At 42.8% G+C, this 21,805-nt stretch overlaps 1 protein-coding gene across 1 annotated transcript; it reads right to left on the reverse strand.

Moving 5' to 3' along the window:
• Nucleotides 1–460: 460 nt before the first annotated feature.
• LOC123656483 (ras-related protein Ral-a) lies at nt 461–16,092 on the reverse strand. The gene is made up of 4 exons (XM_045592159.1): nt 15,919–16,092; nt 3,017–3,177; nt 1,899–2,073; nt 461–574 (listed from the first exon to the last, which is right to left on the reverse strand). Exons 1-4 carry the CDS (start codon nt 16,069–16,071, stop codon nt 461–463), a joined length of 603 nt encoding a protein of 200 aa, XP_045448115.1. The 5' UTR covers nt 16,072–16,092.
• Nucleotides 16,093–21,805: the final 5,713 nt, after the last annotated feature.

Consider the following 21,805-nt stretch of genomic DNA (forward strand, 5'->3'; position numbering starts at 1 on the left):
ATAAACACTAAATTAAAACATTACGGCAATACACAACACATACAGCACTTAAACATTAAAAATAAATATAGTATTTATACTGAACCATACAATGTGATCTTAAGGCGAGGCTATAACCTTCTAGAACACTCATCAGCACGACACTACTTTCACATAAAGTAGAAAATTGAGATTAATAATTCGAATAGTTTCAAGGCCTGTAAGTTTACATATTCAAAAAAATCAGGTCCTTAAAAATGTGACATTAGCTATTTCTCACATAAAATGGACTCCGTACAGTATAATATCGAGTGAACTGTAATAAAAAATCGTAATTCTATTTCAATACAGAACATCACTAGTTTTACATAGAAAATAACATGCAAGCGCGATGCTTCAGTAACAAACAGTGTGGCCCCGCCCACGGACGGCAGCACCAGGGGCGAACACGAGAGACCTTCCCGCAGCGCGCGGCGCCGCCCTACAAAATGGCGCATTTCAGTTTCCTGCGCTTCGTCCTCTTAACGTCGCCGTTTGTCGCGCGACTGTCGTCCGACTTGCGCGATCGGATCTCGCGCATCAGGTCAAAGAACACCTTGAGAACAAGACAGTGAATCAACCACCACACGTAAAACCCTCCATCTCCCCCTCCCTCCCTCAACCACCCCAGAAGCAAAACGACACAGTGGTAACTGACAGCCACCCACCACCTTTGTAAGATTAAGCGCTATTAACGTCGATGATATGTATATATAGATAGATAGGTATTCATATTACCACCAAAAAGGGTATCTTTGACATCATTGTAATGGTTCATATTTCCTCTTAGACTTTTGGGACAATTAGATCAAAATATAATTGACGAAAGTTAATGAAATGACAGGTTTGGAATGAAGTTTCCAATCTTCTAGTTACTGCTGGAATATTTGTCCCCTTTTTCGATATTATACAAAAGAAGCATAGCGCTGCCTGGCTGCTGCTAATGGTAGAGTAACTAAAAAGCCAAGACAGCCAAGCAGAGCTGTGCAGAAAGCTTATAAGCTAGTGTGATATGAAATATTTAAAATAAATTCAGCCAGAATTAGGATTGTCGAGAATCGTACGCGATTTACTTGTTATTGTCGTGCCCGATTAAATTCAATTGCAGAAATAGACTTTTATTTCAATTTTTTTAACATTCAACGATTGACAGGAAATGTTTTGCTATTGTTAGTGAACGTAATTTATGAAAGGAAACAATCACGGTATTATTAATTTAATTAGACAAATTTTCTGTACAATCTACAGAAAACTACTTCATTGTTTGTATTTTGAAATACAATTCTTGTGACAGTATAAGTATGGTGGTATGTTTGCATTGTTACTATTAAAGGCGTTTAGTATTTTCAACTTTAATTCATTAAATCACATATACCTCTGGACAAAGAGATCTATTAATACGCTCTAATTTTGAAGACGTTAATGAAGTTATGTTCGTTAGTGCTGTGTGGCTACGGCACTAAAGAATTTAGCCACCCCCTCTCTTCCCGTGGGTGTCGTAAAAGGCGACTAAGGGATAACAAGGTTCCACGACCACCTTGGAACTTAAGAAGCCGACCGATGGCGGGATAACCATCCAACTGCTGGCTTTGAAATACACAGGCCGAAGATGGGCAGCTGCGTCTTCGGTGCGACAAAGCCAGCCCTGCGGTCACCAACCCGCCTGCCCAGCGTGGTGACTATGGGCAAAACACATGAGTTCACGTTATTTTTGGCGTAAACTTGTGGAGGCCTCTGTCCAGCAGTGGACTCTATAGGCTGTAATGATAATGAAGCTATGGGACTACTGGTATTTCTCTCTAGGAGCACAGTGTACACACTAATGGCGCGGCGGGTCTGACGTGTGACGGTAGTGCGGGCAGTGTGCGAGTGGGCGCTACCTTGTCGACGTTGTCGCGCGTCTTGGCGGAGGTCTCGACGTAGGGCACCTGCCAGTGCGCGGCGCGCTCGCGGCACGCGTCCAGCGGCACGCGGCGCTTGTCGCCCAGGTCCGACTTGTTGCCCACCAGCAGGAACGGGATGTTCTCGTCGTTCTTTACCCGCAGGATCTGCTCCCTGGGGACGTACGTCGGCTATTAGCTGGGGCCGCACACATCTCAACGACGCGTTGGCGCAACCCTCACAGGAAATATCCTGCTCAAAACCTGGAGCAGCTCAACTGGGGAGTTACATCAACTTTAAAGAAGATCAGAGCCAAATAGCACTGCTTTTAAGCAGTTGTGTTCGTATGATGAATACCGCTTATCATCAGGTAGACAAATTAAAATAATTGTGTTTGCTCGCAAACGAAAAAAAAACCGACTTCAATTACATCGACAAGTACAACGTAGATCGACGAAAAAATAGTCAAGTAACTACGCGTCATCAAAGATTACTCAAAAAGTATTTATCAGATCTCAATAAAATTTATATGTGACCACATGACAAACATCAGCTTTCTATTAAATTAAAAATTATTAAAATCGGTACACCCAGTAAAAAGTTATTGCGGATTTTCAAGAGTTTCCCTCGATTTCTCTGGGATCCCATCATCAGATCCTGGTTTCCTTATCATTCTACTCAACTAAGGATATCTCCTTTCCAACAAAAAAAGAATTATCAAAATCGGTACATCCAGTAGAAAGTTATTCTGTATCATATAACGTAGGTCGACGAAAAAAGCGTCAAGTAAAAACGCATTATTAGATATAACTCGAAAAGTAGTTGTTAGATCTCAAATAAATTTAAATGGGACCAATTGGCAAACACCACCTTTCGATTAAAAAAAATTGTCGAAATCGGTCCACACGGTCAAAAGTTCTGATGTAACATACATAAAATAAAAAAAACAGTCGAATTGAGAACCTCCCTTTTTTTGGAAGTCGGTTAAAAATACTAGCTTATGTCTGTTGACTGGCTTATGGCGGTGACAGTCGCGAGTTCACAAGAAAAATATTTGTATAGGCTATGTCCACAGGAACAATGTCTTAAAAGAACCTCATAAATTCAGGAGTTATACCTGAACTCCTGTGTCGCGTCGAAGCTCTCGGGTTCGGTGATGGAGAACACGCAGAGGAAGCCCTCCCCTGAGCGGAAGTAGTTGTCCCGGATTGCGGCGTAGTCCTCTTGTCCCGCCGTGTCGAGGATGTCGATCTGTACCTCCTCGCCGTCCAGCACTACCTGCAACCGGGTCATATTAAAAATTAGAGAGTTTAATTAGTTATTGGTGATAGGACACCTAAAACCATGAATAAAGACAGTTTCGTCCAGATCGACTGATTTTATTACTCTTTTTGAGTGTTATTAAAGACAATTTCTATTTTTTACTAACAAGGTTTAAGATCTTTTAGTTATGTGACAACAGCGGTTAAAATTTGATTAATGATTTTTTTTTTTTTTTTTTGCTTTACCAATAAACCGTAGTTGTTATTTATTAGCTTAAGAACAACAAGACCTAAGGGGTTAAGGTGAGTTTGATTTTCAAAAAGTTAACACTAATGTTCATGAGTTGGATACCGTCATACTGCAAATAGTTTACCAAGGCTAATGACTATAACAACATAAGAGAAAATATTTTGCTGTCGTGTTTTTAATGTTGTAAAATGTTTTTCAATTCTAAGTAAAATTTGCATCTATAAGTTAAGCAGAAAATTTTCTGTAAGCATACAATTGTATGACACATAACTTTTTTTTTTTTTTTTTTTTTTTTAAATAAAGTTATGTCCACAGGCTTAAAGTGCCCATGCTTTTGTTATTCCGATTTTTAGTTTTATTACTGATCGTTTACTTGTTACACTACTGCAGCTTACACTAAGAGACCTAATTATTCTATCTTAGTATCCCTAATGCAGACGTGAGTCCACCGACCAAAATTATGCTAAACTTAATTGATATCTTACATGCAAAAAGACATAGAATTATATTACGCCTTACTTTAATTATTGTTGTCACTATTATAATAATTATTATTATCTATGTTTATATATACACTTACTTGCTATCTATAATATATGTACACTTATTGTCTAGCTAACGTATATGTACACTTATGGCCTACTTGGCCTACTTACAATATACACTTAACCTATGTTATTATTAGTATTTTTTTTTTTTTTTTTTTTTTTTTTTTTTTTTTTCTTACTCCTAAGTTTTTTCCTTATACAATTTATTCCTACAAGTAAGGTGTGCTACAATTTTAACATTTCGAGCACACCCTCAATGACGGCGGCATCCCTGTGGTGAATCGCCATCCTGAGGCTGTGCTCGAGGATGTCTTTTTCAGAAGTTTCCGCTGCCTTCGTCACAAAGCGACCAATTGCGTCGTCACGGTCGTCGGTGTAATAGACACAGGTGTTGGTATGCCTAGTCACCGCGACTACAGCGTGCGAGACGCTGTCGTGAATCTTGAGCCTCCTTGTCTTCGTCTGGAGGACAACGACGTCCTCATAGGTCTGGCCCTGCGCCTCATGGATGGTTAAGACGCGCGATCCCTCACCAGACCCGTATCCCTGGTCAGTCAGCAATCTCTTCTCCTCTTGCGTAAAGACCAGGTACAAGGTCCGGTCCCTTCCTACAGGAATGCGCGCGCCCGTGAGGCTCTCCACTCGCAAAGATCGGATCTTTGTGCTTGAGCTGTACACGGTCTTGTAAACCTCACTGATGGCAAAGGCGACGTCTTTGGGGTTACGATGCGTGCATGACAACTCACATGAGATGGTTGTTAACAGGTTTGGTCTGCGGTACCGCATTTCGAACAGGTTGTCCCTGTCGATGTACGGCAGCTGATTTATATCTCCAATGAGGACTACCTTCTCTGCTCCCGATAGTCGGGCGGCCATTACTATGGCTCCGAAATGGTTCATGAGGGCTTCGTCCACCGTTAGGCGTTTGATTTTTGAGCCCTCACGGAAACCATTTACCAGCACGGATGCCATAGTGCGCACCTTTTGCTTGGCCTTGTTGCCATAGCGGTGCGCCAGTTTTTCCTTTAGGTCTTTGGCCGCCTCGACTGTGGTCGTAATCACGACCTCCGTGTCCTCATCGAAGTCCCTGACTATGCGAGTTGTCTTACCGCATCCCGGTACACCGTTTATCCACTCCAGCGATGGTAGCCCCCAGGTCACGGACGGTAAACCGGCTTCCCGGTCGCCCGAGATGGTTTTCGCCATCCGCAGCATCCGGTCGCCCAGCATTACTTTCGTGCATCTGGCCACTACCACCACCGGGTCCCCTTCAGGTGTGTCGAAGGTTTGAGACTCCTCGTCACTCCCCTCAGACTCGACCGCGCTCACAAAACCTGCTGTGGTGTTATATGCAGCCATATACCTACCCGACATCTTGCCCTTGAGTATTTGTCGGGTTTTGCTGTTGTGTATGGCTGCTTCGGCTTCCTCGAGTTCCACCTCCAGTAGCCTTTGGTGATCGTACTGGTAGGCCTGCATGATCTTTTTGCAGGTGGCCAGGCTTACCTCGCGGTTTGCCTTTATTATGGCCAGGAACTCGATTAGGGCGTTCTCTGCATGTTGAAACGGTGTGGACGCAGGTCGAAGTCTCGGTGGTTCTACTTGTCCCATATCGGCCCTAGTTCGAGCGGCGAGTGACGCCTCCGGGTGCCTCGGACTGTCGTCTTTGGTGAACCCGCTCAGCGTCCCCGATAGTCGCTCTCCCTGTCCAGCCTTTTTGGGAGAGGGGTGATGCGGGAGCTTACCTTGTTTCGGGGAGATGGTTGCCTGGATAAAGGTCGCCAATGACATCGAGCTCGGCTTAGACTCAGGTGCGGCCCTTGCTTTGCGTTGTTCAACCTTCTGGTTCTCGATCTTTTGTTGTAGGCGCTCCGAGCCACTAGGTGCGGGTTCGCTGACAGTCGGCAATGCAGGGGATGAAGGTGTTTTGGATTTCGGTCTTAAGTAACCAAGATCCTCCCCCCTGTCTTCGTAAACAATGACCTCACTGTTCTTAGAAGCCATTAGGCAACCGTACCTATCCGATACGTTGCCTCTATCATAACCGACTCTCATCGAATCGACACTGATTCTTCCGGGGATTCCCCCGGGGATCTCGCCCAAGCGCTGTAGCCACAAGCTGGACTGCGCGAAGGCGGACGTCTCTCCCCATTCGAAAAGTGCGATCTCTTTGTTTTTCAACCGCAATAAACGATAGGTCGGGTCGCCCTCCTGCTCTTGCGCTAGCGCTGTGATTTTTGTGCGCTTTATGCTTGTCTTTTGGGTGCTACCGTTTATCAGTAAGGCGAGCCCCGGCGAAATCGCCAGCTGATTGCGTTCTTCAGAGCGACAGAAGCTTATCCCCATCCTCTCTGTTTCGCTGTCCATGAATAGAGCCACGCATCTGGTCCTAATACCAACTTCTCCACTTCCGTTCACTTCACTGGGCGAGGATTGTGTCATCCTGCTCTGAGTCGGTTGCGGAGGTGCGTTTTGGTTGGCTCTATTCCTGAACAGGTTCTGCAGTGAGGAAGACATGGTCCTAGTTATTTGGCCCAGAAGGGTGCGGCCAGGAGACATCCGCGGAGCCGTGATGTTGTCCTGCTGAGTTACTTGTTGGACACGGTTTTGTTCTATTTGTGTTTGTGTGTTGTGTGTCTGAGTGTGTGTTGTAAGAACGACGGTGTTGGCATTCTGCGTAGGTGTTAAAGCCAGTGGTGGAGAAAGCGTGCTGTTCCTCTTTGCGGCTGTATTGACGGCCTTTCTCGCGAATGTGAGGAAGGACGTTCTGCTAGTCTCGCTCTCCAGGATGGTATGGAGCGATGGCTGGTCTAATTTAATCTGGAGTTTGAGTTCCAGATCCAGCCTTTCCTTACTGAACCTCGGGCAGCTCAGTATAATATGCAGAACTGTCTCCTCACAATTCGGGTCGCAGACGCACGAAGGACTGTCAGTGATGTGGAATCTGTGAAGATACGCCGCAAATCCTCCGTGGCCGGTCAGAATTTGTGTGTCGACAGATGTTGGTGCCGATTTCCTTACCAGTCTGCGAGCGGTCTTTACATCCGGTAAGAATATTTTCGTGACCGAGCCAGTCTCCGAAGAATTGTATCTGTCTTGCCACACCCTGGCAGACGCTTCCCGTATCTGCCTTTTGACATACGAGAGTGGTACTCTGTCGTAGTCAGGTGCCGTCTTTTTCGTTAAAGCCGCCCTTTTGGCTAGTTCGTCCGCTCTCTCATTGCCCGGTGTTCCAACATGGGCCCTCAACCAAAAGAACCGTACTGTCTTATTCTCCTCCCGGAGCTGTCTGATTTGACTCTTCATTTCCACGGCCAGAGGGTGAGTTACTGAGGGGCTCCTCATCAGATCTAAAGATGACCTCGAGTCGCTCAGGATGTTGATGGAGCGTGACTTTGAGGTTTTTGCCATTTCCACTGCTCTGAAGAGTGCGTACATCTCGGATTGAAAGACAGTGTTGTGCGGCTCTAACCGGAAAGTGGAGTATCTTACTTCCCTGTCTTGATCCCAGCATGTGAGGGCAGCTCCTACTTTACCCTCTATTTTGCTTCCGTCGGTAAAGATGAGAGGTCCGACGATGCTGTGTTCCTCAAGGACTTCGGGGTTCAGACTCTCTAAGCGCTCGTACTCTGTTGGCATGAGTAGAGAAGGGTGGGGGTTTTGCATTGGTCCCACCCTGCGCTCCAGTTCTCTTCCCGGTGGAAGAAGGTCCGTGCTGTAACCTTTTTTTGTCTCAAAAAGTAAGGCCGCCTCTCGAACGCGAAGGTCTAACGGGAGTAAGCCTGTGAGGACTAGTGCCGATGTAAGCGACACCGTTCTGTACGCCCTGCACATTTTCAGTGCAAATCCTCTCTGCAGGGAGTTTAGTTGCTTTCGTATGGTTAACTTCTCTGCTGCAGAGGACCATACGCTCGCTGCGTACAGAACGATGGGCTCTATTACCGCCACATATATGGTCCGTACGATCTCTCCATTCAGACCCCAAGTTACTCTCGCCGCGCGCGCAAGCTGTTTATAAATGTCGGCAGCTTTTTTGCATACGGCGGATACGTGCGCGTTGAAAGTGAGCTTCGAGTCCAAAATGAGCCCCAGCAGTTTTATTTGATCTACAAGCCTCAGTCGGGTGCCGGACATATGGATTATGGGGGTATCGTATTTCAGCTTTTTAGTGAGCACCATCGCGTTGGTCTTATGCGCGGCGAAGCTCAGTTTGTTATGTATACCCCACTCTTGTACGGCAGCTAAGGTGGTTTCGGCTGAGGTCTGTAGGTTGCCGGATTTTTGGCTGGAGAAGACGAGGACCACGTCGTCCGCAAAGGCCTGGCAATACACTCCCATATCGCTGATCTTTCTCAGCAGCGAATCCAGTATGAGGTTCCAAAAGGTTGGCCCGCCAATGGATCCTTGGACGCAACCCTTCGTGGTCTCCTTCTCACTGGTCGCTCTGGCGTAGTTAACAATGACCTTTCGATCCTGGAGGTATGAGGCGACCATAGTAAATAGGTTTCTCGGGCAATGCTTGTCCACCAGCTGTTTTTTGAGAGCTGGCCACCATGCATTATCGAAAGCGCCCTCTATGTCAAGCGATACCAGAAGTACTATCTTCTTAGAGTCCATTTCCTGCCTGATATGCTTGACGAGATCGTAGAGGGCGTCTTCCGTTCCCCTCTGTGGCATGAATCCGTACTGGCTTCGGTGCAGCGTAGGGAAGAGCCTCCACTGAAGTCTACCTACCATCATTTTCTCAACTGTCTTTCCTAGGATCGACAGGAGTCCGATAGGTCTATAGGACTTCGGGTGAGTATAGTCCTCTTTGGCTGGTTTGCGGAGGATGCATACGTGGGCGACCTTCCACTGCTTGGGGAAGTAGGATAGCAATAGGCATTTGTTCGCCAAAGCTAGGAATAACTCCCTGTCGCAGTTTATTGCCGCCGCGCATATATCCGACGTCAACCCGTCTGGGCCTGGAGCTTTTTTGGGATTTTGGCACAAAAGAACCTGTTCCAGCTCCGCGGCCGTAAACGGCGGGTCGTCGTCGGACAGATCTTCTAACTCCGCGGGAGTTTTGCTTTCTACGGCTTCTCGGATCTGTTTTTGATAGATGGTTTCGGTGTCTACAGAGTCGTCTGGGTAGAACGTTTTGGCCAGAAGTTTTGCCGACTGTTCTGGTGACAGCGTTTCGCCGGATTCGTTTCTTAGCAGTACGTCCTCGTGCCTACGAGAGGTCTTTCTGATAACTCTGTAGATACCGTCCCATACGCTTTCACGGTCCTGTGCCGTACAGAACTCCTTCCAGCTCCGAGTGGCTGCTTCGTCTGCTGCCTTTTTGTATTTCTCCTTGGCCCGTACGTACTCTTCGATGACGCCAGGCCTTCTGCAGGGTGCAGCGTTCCTTATGCGACGTTTGGCTCTTAATTGCTCCCTTTTCAGGGAGTCTAGCTCAGACGACCACCAGGGTGGTCGGGGGTCGCCTTTCCACGGTTTTATCCTCGGAATGGTCCTCTCACATGTGCGGTGAATAATCGTGACATATTTTGCGATCATTCCCTCCAGCTCATCCTTGTTCGAGACTTTATGGACGGCACTCAGAGTGACGCTTTCTTCTGCGAGGCTGGATGTTAGGGTCGCGGTGAAATCGGTCCATCTCGCTTTTTTAGTGTTGTATCTGCGCGTCGAGATTGGGACCAATGGTTTTAAGTGCCCCTCAGTGCGCAGTCTAAACGTTATGGCGTTGTGATCAGATGTGATCAGATTTCGTTCCACTTGCCAGGTTTCCAGTCTCGCGAGAAGTGACTGACTGGTTAGGGTCAAGTCCACGCAGCTCGAGTATAACCTGTCTCCTCTGTATGTCTCGAACGTGGGTACATCCCCATTGTTATGAATGTGGAGGTCCATTTCAGTGATAAATCCGTGGAGTTGTGCTCCTCGCTGGTCTTCGGAGCTGCTGCCCCACCAGTGACTCCAGGCGTTGACGTCACCGGCCACTATGTGATGGTGTGTGGGAAACTTCGCGGTAGCCGTTCTCACCTGTTTGAGATATGGTTCTATATCTTGGTCCCTTGGTTCGAAGTAGACGGACAGTATGCCAAGCTCGAGTCGGCCGGCCTTTACGAAGACGGCGGCCACGTTCTCGGTGACAATTTGGGGATCATGAATGACTTCCACGTTGTCACCGAACACGATAATCGCCGCCTTTACTGGTTTCTGGCGGCCCAGGGTGCACTGAATGATCTTCGTGCCTGGGTATTGTCTCATTTCGCCTGTTCTACCGGTATACGGTTCTTGTACTAGGGCGAAAGAGATCCCCTTTTTCTGGGCCACCTGAAGTAGTTCACTAGTTGCCAACTTTGAGCGCTGCAGGTTTGCTTGTATAAAGCGCATAGCGCATCCTGCACCGTCCGCCTCTTTGTTAGGGACCAAAACTTTGGCTCCCGGGTCGCCCTTAGCAATATTGCACCCGTGATCTCGCTATATTATCCCATTTTATTCGTTCTGGGCACTCCGCGCTGTATGCAGTGTGTCCCAGGTCATGACCAGATCTTTTGGCTCTGAGACAGTTTATACACTGGGGCAGGTCACTCTTCGCTTTCGAGGGGCAGTTCCCCCCCGTGTGTTCACCAGCGCAGTAATTGCAGGCGTCTTTGTCCTGTTTGCAGAGTGCTTTGGTATGTCCGAATCCAAGGCACCTCATGCACTGGATGAGGGGGGACTGATCCTCGACTGCGCATCTACCGAATCCTATATATATCTTGCCCCTGTCTATAAACTTTTTCCAGAGTACCGGAGAAAGCTCGATCACAGGGTGGCACTCGTGGGGGTTTCGGGCGCGCTTCCTAAACCGCACCTTCATTTTAAGTGCCTTCTCGTCTACTCCTTCGAGGATGTGGCCATTTTGGGCCTTGATGAGGTCTACTATCTCCTCGTTGGTGTAACTTGAAAGTACTCCCCGCACGCAAACCAGGGGGTCCTGGTTTGTGGGCTCCCGCACCGTCAAGTCTGCGTTCTTTTGGACTTGACCCCTTATTTTGACCATATCCTCTTTTGAGGCGCACCTCACTACAATTTTTTGGTCGCGAGCTTTCCGGACCCTTTCCATCCTTGCCCCGGACTTCGTTAGGTCCAGCGAGTCTTTGATTTTGTTTAGTACTTGCTCGCCAGTTTCCTGCGGGTTCCGGGACGAGATGATGAGAGTGTGGTTGGGTCTTTGCTCCGCACTCTCTTGTTTGGGTCGAGCTGCGACCTGGGCGTAGGTAGTCGGCGCCCGAGGAGCCAGTTTGGTGACGCCTTCTTTAATTGTATTGAGGGTCTCTTTGACTTCCCGAACCGCCATCTCTGTCTCCAGTGACGGTTTCTTTGGGGAGGTCGTGATCTTGTTCGAGTCCCTCAAGGTGCGCACCTCCGAGGACATGATCTCCACTTTTTCGTTAAGCGTTTCGAATAAAGGGGTCAGATCCAGTTCTGGGTGTGTTTGGGGATTGGATAGTTGAATGTTGGTAATTTTTGTTTGGTGTAAAATTTCTTCAATTTGGTTTTTCCACACCGTGTCCATATTTGATTGTGTGCGGCTTTCGTCGTCCAAAGCCAACGGAATGTTGTCTATTTTCGCAGTGAGAAGGGTTCTGGTCTCTGCTAAGTCACCCTTGAGCTTCTCTAGAAAGCTTGAGATCGAACCTATCTTTTTCCCCACCGCCTCTAGCGCCTCCTGAGACACGAAGTTGGTCTGTGGGGGCATTTCACTGCCGGCCTTGGCCAACGAAATTGCCCTCCAGATCTCATTTTGTTTCTCCTGGAGCTCGACTTGTATCTCCCGGAGTTCGCGTATCTGATGAAAGGGCTCAACCGTCTCGTAGCCCAGCCAGGAACGCACGGCTCGAGTCTCCCTTAATGACTCTGCAACGTCTGTCTGCACTGTTTGTATCCCCGAGAGGAGCGTCTTTTTCATTTCTGTGAGCTCCTTTGTATGGGCTCTTTCAACCCTCACTAGCTCTTGGGCGTGACGGGCGCGCTCCTTCTCGAGGGCACATTTATGCCGATTTCGTGAGTCCGAGAGCGACAGGACCGTTTCATACAACCCCTGTAGGCTCTCGTAGACGGTGATCTTTAACTCCCGTTTCATTTTTTCGGCACTCTCCAGTGCTTCCTTTCCGCGTTGCAGAAGTTTGTTGGCCACACCCGTGACCATGTCCATCTCAACGCCTGTGCCTCTCCTTGGAGTGGTATATAGCAGGGAGGTTCTCCTGCTGCTCGCCGATGCGAGCGAGCCCTCCGGGGACGCCTCGTTGTCCTCCAAATCCGACATTGGAGGCTCAGATGCTGTATCGGTATGGACCATTACTATTTCGGCCACGTTTTTATATTGTTGCTGTGTCAGTTGGTCGCTTGATGTCGACGGCAACGGATCAGCAGATGCGCCTGTTACGGTAGCAAGCTTTTTTAAGACTCTTTTCCGGAGCGACACCGATGACTTTGAGGTCACCGATGACGCCTCGGTTGTTTTCTTGGTGTTTTGGGTTGAAGACATTTTTTTTTTTTTTTTTTTTTTTTTTTTTTTCTACAACTTACTAACTACTATTTGTACTGTACTTAATACTACTTACAATTTAAGCTTAACAGTAATGTATACTAAGACTAATTTGGTCGGTCAGTTGGACTCACGTGGCGCAAGGTGTTACGTCGCCGATGTTGCAGTAGCACGAGGTCGCCGGTGTTGATGCTTCCCCGTGGAGTACCAAGCTCGATCTAGTGGTGACCGGTGGTGATGGTAGTTGGTGTGATGAATGTTAGTGTCCGCTCCTGAGGTTGTTAATCCGGGATTTCTGTTGGAGCCAAGTTTTCTCCGACTTTATTCGCGAGCTAATCCTCTTCAGAGCTGGTCCGAAGGTGGCCGGGCCGAGTCCTCGACAGATCGGTTGTCGTCGGTGGAGCGCCGGGTACGACAGACGCGTATCTATGCGGCGTACGTGATGTACGTGACGTACGTGCCTTCGTCTCTAAATAATGTTGTTACTAGGTCTTGACGGCGCCGGTCTGGCGGGCACGTGGATCCTATTCCTCTATAGAGAGGCTATATGTACCCACTCTGGATGATTATATACCTGGATCCAAGACCTATATAGAGACAACAAAGATGTCAAACGGCGGGCTTCTTTGGTGGCTCCGAACCGTCAATTTTTCAACTCCGTGCCTGCAGTTCTTCCGCTCTTTTCAGGGCTCTGAAGTTTTGATGGCAATATTTCGGGAACCAAGGACTCCACAGGCTTGCGAACACTTTTACTATTATGTTACAGCTTAAGCTGTTACGGTCACCACTTTTTTTACACGTGCGGCTCAAAAATCCTATTTTTAAGAATTTTTTTCACGGAGCCGATGTTGTTGATGCGAGTTTTAGACTTGTACTTATGACACATAACTGTCCTTCATTTGTCGTATGTAATTCGAGTATAAATGTAGTCTACGGTAAATATTTCACAAAAAATTAATTCGTCACAACGTAGTAACGTATGCAGTATTGTAGTCATAACTATAATTATTACGATGCAAAAATGGGAACAACGATGTTTGAATTCAAATTAAGCCTTTGGGATTTTATATGATCGTCACGACTTTTAAGCGCATTAACATTTTTTTTTAAACAATAAATTAGTTTTTGGGAACACATTGTAACCTCCAATGAACATGATGTCAACATGTCGTAAGTACAAAGGATCTTCTAAAGATAAATTATAAATAAAGAGGTTGTAATGTAATGATTATACACTATTTTAGCCCTTCCCTTTAGATATTATCAATTGTAGATGTGTGTACGTACCTAAAGCGCGCGTTGGTAGCTAGTAGTAGCGCTTAGAGTTGCCTATCGATAGTCGACTATCGCTAAACTATCGATAGTCCATCGATAGCTGACGTTATATCAATAGTATCAATAGCCTATCGATAGTATCGATATTATCGATCGTATCAATACTATCGATAGTATGATACAGGGCAATAGTATTGATATACAAAAATAGTATCGATCCTATCGATACTATTACTTTTAATCAATAGTATTCGTTTATTTGTGATATCGATAGTATCGATGGTATCGATACTATCGATAGCACTATCGATATTGTTACTAGTTTTCGAGGTCACCTATCGATAGCGAAACTATCGATAATCAGGCAACTCTAGTAGCGCTTATTTCGACTTTATTTTCTATCTCGTGCTTGTACGTTGTTTCCGTTGGTCTGTATGCGTGTTTACGTGTCTGCAAGTGTGTAGGCACAGACATAATGCGTATCTAGTTAGACTACATTACATGACACTTTCGCTAATTCATGACTCATCATCATTACAGCCTATACAGTCCACTGCTGGACATAGGCCTCCACAAGTTTACGCCAAAAATAACGTGAACTCATGTGTTTTGCCCATAGTCACCACGCTGGGCAGGCGGGTTGGTGACCGCAGTACTGGCTTTACCGCACCAAAGACGCTGACTCATAGCAATTAATTAATTTATAATAGTATATAATTATAAGAGTTTAGTACCGCCAGTTATGGAAACAAACTGGGAATAAATAAAGGTGATTTTTTTTAAATTATTAAACAACAATTTAAACAATTCTATCATTCATCAGTGAATAAATAAAACAATAAGGCAAGCATCGAGTTACAGAAACGCGTGATGTGTGACCCTCGAGGTCTAGTATGATTTACTATCCGTAATCAACTGTTACTCAACTCTTGCTGATATCGATTACAAGTGATAAAACATTCCACATTTACATATATTTTAAGTCTTTGGACTGTCACTATTAACCCCTACTTGTCAAAGCGTACGGCCTACCCGTATGATGGTAAGCAGTTACCGTAGCCTGTAGACGCCTGCAACACCAGAAACGTCGCAAGCGGGTTCCAACCCTATCCCTGACCACCACATGAGATCTGGCCACTTTACTCACCACAAGAAACCACACTACTTGAAAACAGTGCTATTTAGCTGTAATATTTTCTGAGGTACTTCTCTAGATTACTGTTCCAGATTTTAGATCGACTTTGCAGACGCTATTATGACGAATCTCCCGTCTACAATAATCCCAGTGAGTTCCGTATGCGTAAACATTTTGACGACACGTTGGCATAGTATCCAGAAATATTGGCTGGCACTCTAGTCCAATGTTTGCACAGGACCATACAGATGTTTGACGTGATCTGGAGTTTGTATGTGAATGTCACGCATTTTTTATTAGATTTAGGAGACACTGAGAGTGAAGCCGTTATTTTGTTATAGATACAAAAAGAAAAATAAGATATGTTTGATCGTTATGCATGTAAGTTCGGCGATAGCTGAGACACTTAATAAACTGTGCTATTATTGGAATTATTGTTTGCTGTGGCGTTCGGTTTTCTCCTGCAGTCAGTGATCAAAAACCAAAGCGAATTTCGTTCACTGAAGAAAGATTTCCGACGTTATTTGTGTAATTTCCTTCCAATTTTTTATCTCTTGTTAGCAAAACAAGAAAAAGAGTATTAGGACCAGCCAGTGACTAATTATCTAGAGTATTAATAATAAACAACTGCGATGGAATCAAGAAAAGACAAAATTGTCTTCAAACTTTAATCAGGTTTTAAAAATTTGATGCTGTTTTTTTATCATAATCAAGTTCAACAAGTGTAAGATTATATCAGGTTCATAATCAAACACGTAGGTGTTTTAGACGTACACAGTGCCTAAGTGACTCTTAATTAACAAAGCAAGAGATGCACTCGACTGATGAAGACGTAGATCTTTATCTTTGAGAGACTTAATTAACATCAGATTAATTCTAGCTATAACGTTACACTATAATACTTTGTAACTGAAGAAATTATATATATTTTTAGCACAATTAGCAATGACCCTATTTGATTCCCTCCGAGTATTGGTATATCCATCGGCTATATTTTCAGAATTGGTGTCAGAAGCGATGGTAATTACCTTTTTCCTATAACTGTCAGCTTTGGTCGGCTCGTAGTCTTCGACGAACTCGTCGTACATGAACTGAAGCGTGAGCGCCGACTTGCCCACGCCACCCGAACCCACCATGATCACCTTGTGCAGCGTGGGCTGCGCCGCCGGCTTCTTCGACATCGCGGAACCCAAGCGAGTGCACTGGAATTAAGACCATATAATTAAACCTATGTGATGGAGCAACTCTAGCGTCTTCGGTACGACAAATTCCTGCGGTCACCAACCCGCCTGCCCAGCGTGGTAACTATGGGCAACACACATGAATTCTCGCCATTTTTGGCGCAAACTTGTGGAGGCCTATGTCCAGCAGTGGCCTCCGATAGGCTGAAGTGGTAGAACTACACGAAGTAGTGTTTGTTTCGTAGTTCTTAATGCGCATAGTAACGCAGCAACCAAGCGTACGATTTAGCAGGTGGTACTATAGCATAGTCGATGTACACCTTTAAATAACAACTGAGGTAGGGCACAGCAGGAATTTCCTGCTCAAAATATGGAGCAGCCCGACCGGGGTAGTACCTCGACCTTACAGAAGATCACAGCAAAATAATACTGTTTTCAAGCAGTATTGTGTTCCTGTTGGTGAGTAAGGTGACCAGAGCTCCTGGGGGAGTTGGGGATTGGGTCGGCAACGCGCTTGCGATGCTTCTGGTGTTACAGGTGTCTATTAGCTACGGTAATTGCTTATCATCAGGTGAGCCGTACGCTTGTTTGCCGACCTAGTGACATAAAAAAAAAATTAGAGCATTACAACAAGACAGCACATCCCGAAGAGCTCTAGCTACATCTCCATAAACACAACACAACTGGAGAGCAGTCGATAATATTTGGCTGTAAACTTAGACGCTACCTCAGTCGGGTATTTCCTGCTGAACCCTTTCTCAACAATACAGCTGCAGAGATGCCTACATATGTCGTTTAAACAAGGAACTAGCGTAATCCCTCAACCGCATCATAGTCGAAAAAATGTAATTATTTTGCAAAGAACAAAAATAAAACTGCCACGTAAATGTAACAATAAGTAATTCTAAGTAAAATAAAACTGCCACGTAAATGTAACAATAAGTAATTCTAAGTAAAATACATGACTTGTTTACAAATGACTTCATCGCTTGTTAATATTAAGTAAGTTAGTTAATTTTGCGAAAACGCAACGGGCACAAACATTTGGACAATTTAGTAGTTCGAACTAATCTATTCCACTCATTCTCGTAAGCTTAACAATTTGATTCATTGTTATTTTATTTATATCTTACTGATCATCATTTAGACGGAACAGAAAGATTTACAAGACAATGGTTTTTTCGCACATTAATACGAATATCTTAAACTAATCTCGCTAGTGAACTAACGCTGATGAATTCGATATAGGAATTTCTACGAAGACATTCAAATAATTTATGCCTTGAACAGAGCCGGAAACAGAGAGAGCGCCACAAAAACGCTCGTCTATGGACTTCAAAAGATGATGTTTGAGAGCGGATATTAAAATTTCTCATTAATTAGTATTAACGGCTTCCAACAGTGCCAGAATAGCACGGATGCTGTCAGGAATATTACATAGAATGGTGAAAAGACAAAGAAGTCTAAATTAAAACCTTATAGAATTGTTAAGACCTTAGAAATAGCAGGTATTTTTAACCTAAAACAACACAACATTAACTGAGGTAGGGCACAGCAGGAAATTCCTGCTCAAAAAAATGGAGCAGCCCGACTGGGGTAGTACCTCGACCTTACAGAAGACCACAGCTAAATAATACTGTTTTCAAGCAGTATTGCGTTCCTGTTGGTGAGTAAGGTGACTAGAGCTCCTGGGAGGGATTGGGGATTGGGTCGGCAACGCGCTTTCGATGCTTCTGGTATTGTAGGCGTCTATAAGCTACGGTAATCGCTTACCATCAGGTGAGCCGTACGCTTGTTTGCCGACCTAGTGATATATAAAAAAAAAAAAAACACAAATATTTAAAATGCGATAAACGGATAAAATCGGACAAATATAGAAGCGTAAGAAAATGTAACCAACCACGTTAGCTACAGTATTGACTGTTGCTAAAGTGGTTGGTTACATTTTCCACGGACCATGTAACTAGGTCGAAGTATCAAAATTTAGACAAAGTATCGTTGAATATAATTGTTTGGATATATAATGAAAAAATAAAGTGCAATCTCAATTGGATTATCAAACAGGTAAAATAAACTGTTAGTTATCATTTAATCTTCATTTGATTAAGAATTCATTTCATAACTATAGAAGACTACCACTTTATTTTGATAATAAGCAATGCAGATATATAATATAAATAACCTGGGGATCTTTTAGTCGCGAGTAATAAGGTTACTTCTAGGTAAGCGTGCTCCATCTTAGACTGCATTGTCACTTATCATCAGGTGAAATAGTAATCAAACGCAAGCCTATCATTTTATAAAAAAAAATCAAAGGCATGAGCTAATATAAACAATTTTTTAGTAATTTGTTCTAACTGCATATGATTTAGTGGCAAACAAATATCATTTTAACCCACCACGATTTAATCAACTCATCTGTTAGATTAATATTCTGTAACACACATTATAACCAAAAGCGGAAAATGTTGACCGTATTAGAGACGGTGCGTGATTAAAATAACAATACATCCTCTAATAAGGAAGCGAGTGGGCGAGCTTTGAGCCACTAGTCGTACGCCGCCAGGACAGTGTTCGTAAAGCTTAAATAGAACAACTTAGCGTTGTTGACGAGTGAACTAGTTAAATGGCTTACCAAGTAAATTATAGAAATGTAAAAATAAATTTAATAATTTTTATAGCTAGTATTACATTATACGAACTTAAGAATGTGTAGTGACGATAATTTAAAATTTGTTTGTAAATGAAAAGCCTTCTATAATAATAAAAAAATAAAAATTACACAGTAATGTGGAATCGTGAGTGGAGTGCCTTTAAAATATGCCATTTAGCTGTAAATGAGAGCTAACCAATTTTACTAAACCAAAGTGTTAAAATATGACCACCTTTTCACATATTTTTTTTGCGATATTGAAGAAAATTTTAAACGAATTCCAAGATATTCTTATAGAATTTAAAGTCTAAATAATGTAAAATATACTCAACTTGGCATTAAGTTGAGCATTTATTAACATTTTCTTCTATATAAGGACTAAAAATAATAAAAAAGGGAAAGTTTGGATGTTTGTAATTCTCTAACGGAATACTGAAGTCGAAGTTTTCACTGCCACAGCAAAAAGTAAAACATTTAACAAAACCTCATTTGACGTCGAATAATAAATTAATATTCACGTTACGGGCCATTACCGGTGATAAAAGGTATTACCTACAATCACCTGTTACTCCGCTGTAAATGCATATTGTATTAAATTATATAAGAAATGAATAACTCAAAATATATAGTCTATAGATACGGATAATAATAAACAACACAGTTGTCGAAAATGCAAGCAATAATTTAATTTCATTAAAAATAAGACAAATTTTCTGGTAGTTGTCCCATAAATTTAGGGCCTATAATTATGGTCGCGTGGGTCGATTTCCGCTCAGGACTGATATTTGCAATTGTTTAAATATTTGTTTCTAAATCGGGTGTTTCAGAGCACACATAAAATAGTAAATCTCACGATACTTGTTATCAAAGACCCGATAACGCTCATTTGTATTTGTTGCGAAATAATCTGCAAAACCACAGTGACGTATAAAAGAACCGAACTCTTTTTTTATATGCCAAGACGCCTTCAGCCAGCAGTGAGACATTTGTAAGCTATTTCAGTTCCGTTCCGAAATAAACTAAGAAACACAAAATAACCTTGAAAACAAAACTCCATTGTAATCTTTCTTAAAATAATACCATGGACATTAAACAAAAGTAGAATGGAAAAACAAAACGTAAAAATTTAAATCACACTCGGTTTTAATACATTGTTAAATGGAATTTCACTTTTTTACGTCAAGTTTCAATAGAAACGAGGATATGTGGGAACTCGTACGATATCATTATCTACCACACAAACCTACTTCCCATGCTAATTCGCACTTATATCTTTGTACTACTTATTAATGTGTTGTATTTTAAACTCTTTTACTTAGCGCTTAAAGTTTAAAATTACTTAAATTGTTTTTGCAATTGTTTTAGTTTATGCTGTGCGTACGCTGAGCTGCATCACTAGTATGGGCAGGCAGCGGAACATGGTCTGACCTATTGTTGTTTGAATTGAAAACTCAAATCAAAATATTCTCGATTGAAGTATTATTGGGTTGTCATTTTACGGATTAATCTTAGTATATAATATATACTCAATTAAAAAAATAATTTAATTCTGTTGAAAAAAATCGATAAACAATAAAATATAAATATTTGTATTCGTTAATCTTAGAACTAGCCATGTCAGCCAGTCTGTTATCTACGAGTATATATAAAATACAAGATTTACACAGATTACAGGCTCGTTATTGATTCTACGACACTGATGGTCGTTGTACGAAATAAATTTGGCGAATAGGTATTTTAAATAAGATATACGTATAAAAGTTTTAAGAGTTTTAGGGATTTTCCCCAGCTGAGTTAAAATATAATATTTAGAAAACTTTGGGTAATCGTTCGGTCACTTTTGATACCTGAGCATATTTTTAAATATGTCAAACATTTGGTAACTTTTGTTTATAAGTGAATAAATGTTCTAGATTTAAAAAAAAAAGTTTTGATTAAAATTTTCATTATTTTTTTTTTTTTTTTTTTTTTGTTGAATGAAAAATATTGAAGTTCTGAAATTATAGTATTTGAATCAAATGGTTTTTTTTTTTCAATGAAAGTAGATCACGGGCGACAAGAATTAACTTCTAAACGCTATTTTTTTTTTCATCATTTACGATTTTGATTGTCTTTTATAAAAGGAAACCGTGGGCGACAGCGACTATCCCATAAACAGCTAGAAGCACGCTAAAATGTAACATATGTCACCCACCTAACAAGCATTCCATCGTGCGCAATGCCGTGCAAAGTTGGTCAAAATGTTTTTGCTTTTTGGGCGACAACGCGCAGTTACGCTTCAGCATACGTTACACGTTTGTATTTGTCATTCTATATGTTATCTACACGTTCCGAGTGAACGATGGCGAGGATCGCATCAAAATTATAAATAAACAAAAGAGCTAATTGTAACGACAATTGTAGGCCTTTTGTTATGTTTGAATTGTTATTCATTCTACGTTTTGCAATACATACAACAAAACTGTGTTTTTAATATTAATATTTATTGTTAAGCCCTTTTATTAACGTGAATTATCTTTAGAATCGTTCTGATTTTAAAATCGATAAAACGAAAGAACGTTACGGTAAATGATTTTGCATGGCGCTTACAACCTTTTTTAAGAGACCGTTATCATCGTCGATATAACTAATCACAAAGCCCACCTTTCAGACTTTTCAGAAGTTTCACTTCTGCCGTGTGTGAATTGCACACACCCACTTTTTTGTTTATTTTAATAATTTAGACAGATGTAGATAGTGTTGTGTGCGCAAATATACCAATAGATAAGAGGAAATTTTATGATTTTGTATTTTTGAATGTTTGAAATGGGTAAACGCAAAAAATACTAGACCTACTTTTTAAAAATTCATCAGGCTATGTTTTTACTGGGTTTTCTCCAGTGCAACAGCTAAAATCATGTCGTCAACGCAGGCGAGCGGAAGCTAGATATTTTTGGATAATTTGAAACAATAAAATGATACTCTTTCATCCTTTTCAGCGCCACAAAATACATATGTTTTACCCGATTTTATTACGTGATTTTATTACGTTATTCAAAAAATAAAAGATTTCTTTCACACTAGAAAATGTTAGTGCTTTAA

This window comes from Melitaea cinxia, chromosome 9 (genome assembly GCF_905220565.1).
Source record: "Melitaea cinxia chromosome 9, ilMelCinx1.1, whole genome shotgun sequence".
Taxonomy (NCBI): Eukaryota; Metazoa; Arthropoda; class Insecta; order Lepidoptera; family Nymphalidae; genus Melitaea; species Melitaea cinxia.